At 49.6% G+C, this 8,466-nt stretch overlaps 1 protein-coding gene across 3 annotated transcripts in view; it reads left to right on the forward strand.

Annotated features, from left to right (window-relative positions):
• The first annotated feature begins 1,782 nt into the window (after positions 1-1,782).
• The window catches only part of LOC104490902 (cytoplasmic FMR1-interacting protein 2), a 44,877-nt gene continuing 38,193 nt past the window's right edge, over positions 1,783-8,466 (forward strand). For 2 of the 3 annotated variants that reach the window (XM_010133252.1, XM_010133253.1), the window contains exons 1-5: positions 1,783-1,899; positions 3,951-4,040; positions 4,120-4,197; positions 6,991-7,092; positions 8,098-8,279. In XM_010133252.1, the coding sequence (XP_010131554.1) occupies positions 1,783-1,899; positions 3,951-4,040; positions 4,120-4,197; positions 6,991-7,092; positions 8,098-8,279 (569 nt within the window). The remainder of the gene's footprint in view (positions 1,900-3,950; positions 4,041-4,119; positions 4,198-6,990; positions 7,093-8,097; positions 8,280-8,466) is intronic. The other variant, XM_010133255.1, reaches the window with a different exon arrangement.

An 8,466-nucleotide genomic window follows, 5' to 3' on the forward strand; every position in this document is an offset into this window, starting at 1 on the left:
AAAGAGCTGCTTGAGATATTTTTTTCTTCCAGGCACTTACTTCATGGTGCTTCAGCTGCAGGTATAACCAAGCCTGTTTCTCAGCTGCTTGGTACATTGAGGAGGCATTTGTGGAAGTAGAGTGGGTTTTACCAGGCTCATACACGTTCCTTCAGCCCATGCTTAGAGGCAGCAACAAAGAGAAGAGGCACAGCAGCAGACTCATCCCTTGTCAGCCAACATGAAGCTGACCCAGGACTGCACACGGTGTGCATCCCCCTTGGCCATGATCCTTGCTGGGTGCATGTGCATCTGTCTATTGTCCTTCCATGCTCCCAGGGTTGGAAATGAAAAGCAAACTTATGTTTCTTGGAAAAAGTGACTCAGTCGAAAAAAGAAGAGGTCCTAAGGGATTTGTAGCAGGTAATGGGATGCATACGAGTGCCTGTGGAGCTGCTGGTGTCACCAAAGGAGCTGGTGTGATTGTATGGAAAGAGGGAGGTTACGATGCTGTTGTAGTTGTATCAGGTGTTTGTGCAGCCGCCACTAGAGCCTTGTGCCCTGCTACGGAGTCCGCACTTCAGCAAAAAAGTTGCAAATGGATCAAGCTTGGAGAAAAGCCAGAGATGATTAAAGGATTGGAAAGTCTGCTCTGTAACAAGGCAGGCGAAGAGCTCAGTCCGCTGCCTGAGCCAAAGCGAAGGTTGCAGAGTGTTTTATTGAAATGTGTGGGTATCTCGGTGGGAACAGTGATATACAGAGAGCTCTACTGTCTTGCAGATTAGGATGGCTCGCATTTGAAACTAGACAGGTTCTGTGTGGGAAAAAAGCACTGGGGGGGCAATTTGCTGATCAAATGACATGTCAATATTTAAAGCAAGTCGTCTCTGCAAATGTTTAAATGCAGAGGGGTGTTTTTCTAGGAGACAGGAGCTCCAGGTCAGCCACAGCTCTTGCCTGTGGATTAGGTATTAACTGGGGAAGCCCTGTGGCTGTGATTATACAAGTGCTCAGCCTGGGTGACAGCAGCTCTCTGTGCACATACAGCAAAGGCGAATGGCAGAGGAGCTAAGGGACAAAGAGATTTGTCCTGAGGTTCCCATCAGGGTAAGTGCCAGTGAGCTTTCAGAAATGATTCCCTTTGCTTTTTATTTTGTGTGCAGCTGGCACCGTTGGCAGCTCCACAGCAGGCTGGGGCTGGGCAGGGGACACCACGTGTATGGTAAAAACAGGGAAAATTTTTAACAGCAACTTCTTTTGCTGCTTGTGGTGCCAAAGCTGCACCGCCTGCCTGTTCACCTTTGAGAATGCCATTTGTTGTTTACAGCTTCCAGCGCCGTTCATGTATGTGGGAAGGAGAGCATGTGAGTGTCAGCATCGGTCATGCTTTTCTAGTCATGCTGTTTCGAGAGAGAATTTTTGTAGCGCCGTTTTGCATTTCAGAGCACATGCTTTCACTTGGGGCTGCTAAAGCTGCACCGCAGCACCCAGCTGTGCTCTGTCTTCAGCGGTTTTGCATAGAGTTAAGCAGAGAAGGGCATGGGGGGGTAGCTGTGTTCCTCTTATTCTGCTTTCCTTCTCTGCTGTTGAATCACGGGAGGAGAGGTGGCATAGAGAAGTAGGTTAAATACACAAGAAAAGGAAAATGAGATAAACCAGGATCACATCTCTTGCAGTGCCAGCCAGCTGAGGTTCTGGTTTTATCCTTTGGCACTTTCCTGCTCGGCCTTGTGGCTGCTGTCAGTGTTTCTATCACTCTCTCTCTTCCTTTGGATTTAGTGTGGAAACTGAACATCCAGAACCATGACCACTCACGTCACACTAGAGGATGCCTTGTCCAACGTGGACTTACTGGAGGAGCTGCCTCTTCCCGACCAGCAGCCATGCATCGAACCGCCTCCTTCCTCCATCATGTACCAGGTACCTCCAGCTCCCGGAGCTGGCGGGGCAGGGAGGGTCGTTCCGGTAACTGGTGCAAAGCATATGGGCACTTGATGCTGTGAAAAGTAGCTGAAAACATCCTGGGTTCACCATGTTTAAGGAAATGCTTGGAACAGATCTAGCCACAAATCTGTTCCCAAAGGCTTTAAACAGAAGGCTCTAGAGATTGGTGAAAAGACTGAGCAAGATGTACAGAAGTTAAAAACGAGGACCAGGATGCATGAACGGGTAAGAAGCAGGAGATAAGATCGTGATAACAGCAGAAAGTTCTCAGCGATGTTTTGTTGTGCATATGTTTCTGTGCTTCCTTTTTATGGTAGTGCACGCATCTAAAAGTAGGTCAAAATCAAAGTTCTGCCTGCCTTTGGCTGGCCTGTGCCTCTAGCACAGCTGGAGCTGCTGGTCTGGGGAGCTGATGGCATGCAAGGGAGGGCAGTCGCTACCATCGCTTCTCGCCTTGCACAACCACAGATTTAGCTGCAGCTGCACTGACCAAGCAGAGCTTGGCACGAGCCCAGGGCAAGGCTCAGAGTGCTGCTTTTGGATCCGCAGCAGGGTGCCTCGGCTGCTTGGCCACCGCACCACACCCTGCCCTATAGCACACACCCAGGACTAAATATAATGTGGAGTTACTTTCTCCATCCTGCCACTCCTGAATTCATGCCTTACCCACGGCAGTGTATAAATACACCCGCACAGTGATTGCTGTGCTGTGTACGCAGGGGTCTGAAATTACAGTATCTCTTCCAGCGGGTCAGACTGCGGGCTCACTCAGGAGCATTAGTATCTCTACAGGTTATCAGACGCGAAGGCACTTCTGGGCTGTTCAAATTTCAGTTCTCTCCAGAAAATCTTAATATAATTTTTGCTTATCTCTTTTTTAAAGCATTTTTATGCTTTCCTGGCCTGTGTCTTGTGCGGGTGTCAGGGACCAGCCGTATGGCACAGCCTTCTTTCAGGGCCATGAGTGTGTGCACACCGCTGGGGCTAAGAAAACTCACCTAAACTGGACCTAGAGACATTGGTCAAGGCTGTTTCCTCATCAGCCTTGGTTTGTATGTAGCCCTCTCCCCTGCTATCCAGAAACGCACATGCAGCCTCTGCTTTTCTGGTCACATGCAATGTCCTGGAGACACTAAGAAGCGTAGCCCTGGGGCCATGGCTCTGTGCTCCCAGCTTTCTTACTCGGGAGATCAGCTTTTGAGGTAAATGCGGTTGCTGCAATGCTAATGTCATTGCAGGGAGCAGCTCTGGGCGTCTGAGACTTCTGTGTGCTCTGCCCTCTGGCAGATCCCATCAGCCAGCCTTCACGGAGGAAATTACCTGAGCACAGAGCGTGTGAACGAGCACTTGGCACAGAGAGGCTCAGGAGCTGCTTTTTCATCCCGTCCTGCCCTTTCTTGCTCCCCTCTCCCAACCCAAAGCAGCAGCTCAGCTTGCAAAACAACTGTTCATCCCAAAGCATCTGCTTGCAAGGGCAACACGAGTACTGATAATAGCAACTGCATTAAGTGCTGACTTTCGTATTTATGTTTTCCAGACCTCTCGTTCCCTGCCCTTTCTGTGTGTTTATTCTTTGCAATTCTTGCTGACAGGATGTGGTCTTCCCCTAGCAGCCAGAACACAACTAGAAATTAATGAGACTGCATCTGTCTTTGAGTTACCAAGCTAAAATCCTTAGAATAATCCTCTAGGTTTGCTCTCTGGTGTGGCTGCAGCTCCCTGTAGCTGATCCCCACCTGAGTTTGGCTTGATTTGACAAGGCTTGTCATCCTTGATTGCCATGTTTTCACACATGTGATCTGCAAGATTTCCTCTCATGAACATGTGTGATTCAGAACCATCTCAGGCTGCATGTACAAATCCGCTTCAGACCTAGAGATGCAGCACCTCAAGTTGTTCGTAAGCTGCTCCCATGCCCCAGAAGCCCTGCTGATTCTGCTTTTTACCAACACATCCCGTGCTGGACTGTATGAGGTGAGCAAACAACTAGCTGTATTTTAATCTCCATCTCTCCATTTCGCCCATAGGCTAATTTTGACACAAACTTTGAAGACAGAAATGCCTTTGTGACCGGCATTGCGAGGTACATCGAGCAGGCGACGGTGCATTCCAGCATGGTGAGTCTCCCGTGCACTGCTCCAGCACGCTGAGCCTTCAGTGTGTGCCCTGCCCCAGCAATGCCTCTCTATCTTTCAGAATGAAATGCTGGAAGAAGGCCATGAGTATGCCGTGATGCTTTACACGTGGAGGAGCTGCTCACGAGCCATCCCCCAGGTACTTAAGCCCTTCCCAGGAGGTCTGTTCCCAGGCTACCTGGTTGGTTTTGACTTCAGTGTGGCTTAGTTTGGACTGGAGATGTAAGAACAAAAACCAGAGGAGACTGAAGCAGATAGAAAGGTTGAGAGGCCACTGTCTCTTCAATTATCCTCTCCCCACCAAAGTCTCAACCACTGGTCTCAGCAACTGGTAGCCAGATCTATACTGCTGCTCTAGCAAAGGGCATGTGCTCTGCACCCTCACGTGTATAAAAGCTCCATCCCTGACTCCTCTTAGCAGTGCCCCTCAGCTCATTGACATTCACCACAAGCCTTATACACATTTCCTGCCTTATATACATTTCCTGGTTTTGTGAGCCCCTCCCAAGCTCCCCAGAGCAGTCACACCCAAAGGCACTTTTATTGTTATTTCATGCCCACAGGACGAGCTTGTTTGTCCTACAGCTGATAACAGGACTGAGCTCTGGTCCTGCATGATGCTTGGGATAGAGCTGTGTTTTGTCAGTTGGGTGTTTATTCACTTCTCTGTCTGGCGAATGGGTACCCTTTGCTTTAATTAAAGCAGCATGGTTATTTCCTTCCCAGTGCACCACTTGGATATTTTTCTCTTTCATGTTGTGGGGAGATGGAGTTTGCTTCAGACAAAGGCAGTCTGAAGCCTCCGATTGGTTTGTATCACACTTTCCTGATACCATTGTGTGGTGTCATACCACTACGTGGTGTCAGGAACTTCAGCTTCAGTTAAAAATTGCCCCATTGCCAAGTGACATTCCTGTGAAGAAGGGAGCCCAGGCAGCCTGAGATGAAAACAGCGGGTGCTCTCAAGACATGGCAGACTCAGGCTCTTCCTGCCATGCACAGCTGGTCAGGTTTCAGCATCCCAGACTCTAAGGTGCTCTCTCTGCTCCCATGGGAGCCCTGGGATGCATGAAACCTTTCCCCAAATCCCATTTTTTGCTGCAGATGTACCTGAGGATCTTGATCTCCACCCACATTTAATCATTCTCCACCTCCACTGCTAGTTCTATTTCAACTGTTTCCTAGTCCTCCCTCCAACCTGAATTTTGGTGGCTTCATCCTGCAAACACCTACAGACATGAGTAAGGTTGCCCACGTGTTCCACTGATGGTGATTCAGACTCCAGCTCAGAGCTTGTCTTCTGCAGTGTGAACATACGCTGGATCACTGCAGAAACGCGGACTGACAATGCGCTGGGGCAGGTGCAGTGCACTTCCATTAATCCGATGGGTAAAAGGGTTTGAAACTCTCCCAAGGACAGAGGAAAAAATATTTCCACATGGCTGGCAGTGCCTGTGTTTGTGATTCCCCGGGAAAGGTCAAACTTCAGTTCCCCTCAGGTTATGGTCTCATGAGAGCCATCCACGGAGAGATTTCTGCCACCGATTGGATATTTGCTTATCTCGCATTTATATTTGATGCTGTGCTGCTGTTGCCTCTCCTGGCTATGCTAACAGAACACTGTGGCTGAGCTGATGGCAAGACAGTGCTACAGATAACCTGTTTTGGAATTTTAGTGTCCTCCCATCCCTGTCGCTCCCATGATGTTTGCACCCCTCTGAGCACCGCTAGTGGGGTCCCTGCTCTCTGCCCCATCCTCCCCCTTGGGGCTGCAGGCAGTGCCGTGTGTGACGGAGAAGCAGACACCACCACAGCAGAAGGTTCATTTATAGATTCACCAGATACTGGATCTTGCAGAAACCCCTGTGCGTTGCCATGGAGCACGTGGCTGCAGGTGAGGGGCTCTGTTCTCAGTCCCCCAGCCTGGCTGCTCAGTCACGTACACCTCCCCATGTTACATGGAATCTTAAAATGGTTTGAATCGGAGGGGAACTTACTGTCTAGTTTCCAGAGACCATGGTTTTACAGGTGAAGAGCAGAGCCTACACCTAAATATGCAGCTGTCCTCCCTGCTGTGAGTTACATCCTCATGACCTTCAGTATTGCCTAACTGTGGTTTGAAACACCGGGGCAGGGACAATAGATTCCCCGCTACAGAGAGGACAAAGCTACTCTGGCATCTTCCCACGTGCAAAGCCAGATGATTTGTTCCCTCACACCATGTGCATCAGCTGCTGGGCTACTAAATTTGCACCAGAGCTGTCAGCCCCATCACAGCCTCGTGTCTGCAACAACTGGAAACAAAACCGGAGGAGGAGGGCAGGATGCATTGCCCTGGGCAGCTGGGATTTTCCTTAAAAGTTCAAGGAGTTACTCCAAGTGACTGTTTGGAAATGAGATGGGTGACAGCTGACCAAGTCCTTAAATTTAGCTTCCTAGGATTCCAGTGAAGGTGACTCACTTCACTGCTGCTAGTCACACACAAGCCCAGTAACTCTTAATGGGTTGCCGACAGAACCAAAATGATCCCAGCAGGGCTATAGTACAGCAGAGCCGTAGTCTGGTGCCTTGTGTGTCCATGGAAATTGGCAACAGAAATGCTCAGGTAACTTTATAACATTCCCACATTGTGTAGCAAGTCCAGACTCTATGTTGCATGTGTTCTACGTCAGACAAATGCATTAGAAGACTTTTATTTCTTAGAGTCAGGATTGTGCCTTTTCGTAGTGCGTGGAGAGAATTTCACACCTGAGAAATAGCCCCTTCTGCTGTCACCTCTTGCCTTGAGAACAGGCTCCCTCTCAGGTCCCTCTGTTGTTCTCAGATGGGGACCTGATTCACTGTGAAACAAGCAGAAGGTGGTGGTCACTGCAGTCCACGAGTGTGTTGGAAGCTCTGATGCTGACAAAGATGGTTTGTCTTTGCAATGCAGGTGAAGTGTAATGAACAGCCAAACCGGGTGGAAATTTATGAGAAGACAGTGGAAGTCCTGGAGCCAGAAGTCACCAAGCTTATGAAGTTCATGTATTTTCAGGTAAGTTGTCAAGGAGAGGCAAAAATAATTTGTTACTTTGGTGTCAATTTATCCTAAGCTATCCTTGCCTGATAGGCCAGCATGGAGAGACGCTGAGCACCCCAGTAGGTCTCTTCCTTGCAGCCACCAGCAGATACCTAAGTATGAAGGAAAATCTGTGTGTCTCTTGCTCAGCCCCAAAATCTTGTATACAAGTTGGGAGTGAGCACACCTCAGCCTGTGGAGTTCATGGAGGACCAGAGACCCCCCTATGTGGAGCTAAGAGGTGGCACAGGCTCCCGTTTTTCTGGGTGTTAGCTGGTGGATGTGAAGAACTATTCTCCACCAGTGCCAGCACGGCTCATTCTGCTCATCCCTCTGAAGTAAAGCCAGGCAGAGCTGAGGGCTGGTGGTGCAGCTGGTGCCTGGGATGGGGTGCAGCCATGCAGCTGGACACCCTCCTTCTGTGCCAGCAGAAACAGGGATGTACTGGCAGCCCCCTGAACTTGGGAGTCAGCTGGCAAAGAGCACCAAAGCTTAAATGTAGCAGTTGCTACACTTGAGGCACTTGACAAAATAATGCTTAGATCCCGCAAAGGAATGACCACGTGGCAAACACAGAGTTGCTGTGGGCTCCAGGGACCTCTCCCCATCACTGCCTGCATTATAACTGCCTGACACTGGGCTTCACCATCATTTGTAGGTGTTATGTCATATCAAGTCTCTGTGCTCCACCCAAAACACATAAGCCTGTTCTTGCAAAACTCATCGCACTCGGGGCAGGTGCAAATAGAGGGTTCAAGCTCCTTTCTCCCCTCCAGCACTGAGGATGTTTATCTGCAGCGGTATGTAATGCTGCTTTGTTTTATGGTGACAGTAGAAAGGGACCTCAAAGCCTCCATCTCCAGCAGAAAAATGCTGTTGTTAAAGGAGGGAGGCAGCGGGTGGGTGGAGTGGGATCCCAGCAGTGGTGCAATAACTGTGCGTGAACCACTGCTGGGATGACCCCATCCTGCTGCTTTCCAGCGCAAGGCTATTGAGCGGTTCTGCAGTGAGGTGAAGCGCCTGTGTCATGCTGAGCGGAGGAAGGACTTCGTCTCCGAGGCCTATCTCCTCACCCTGGGCAAGTTCATCAACATGTTTGCTGTCCTGGACGAGCTGAAGAACATGAAGTGCAGTGTCAAAAATGACCATTCTGCCTACAAAAGGTGAGAGGGGGTGAAGTAGCGGGAGTGGGGACAGGACTGTGCCTGGTCTGCAGGGGAGCATCTGGTCTGGTGGACATCAAGAGGCTGGAGGTTGGGTTTCTGTGCTGTCTTAGGTTTACTGTGAATTTAGGCAAATCTCTGAGCACTGCTGTGTTTCAGTTCCCTCCTGGTAAAACAAGGAAAGAGT

The sequence above is a fragment of the Buceros rhinoceros genome, unplaced genomic scaffold, assembly GCF_000710305.1.
Source record: "Buceros rhinoceros silvestris isolate BGI_N320 unplaced genomic scaffold, ASM71030v1 scaffold7883, whole genome shotgun sequence".
Classification (NCBI taxonomy): domain Eukaryota; kingdom Metazoa; phylum Chordata; class Aves; order Bucerotiformes; family Bucerotidae; genus Buceros; species Buceros rhinoceros.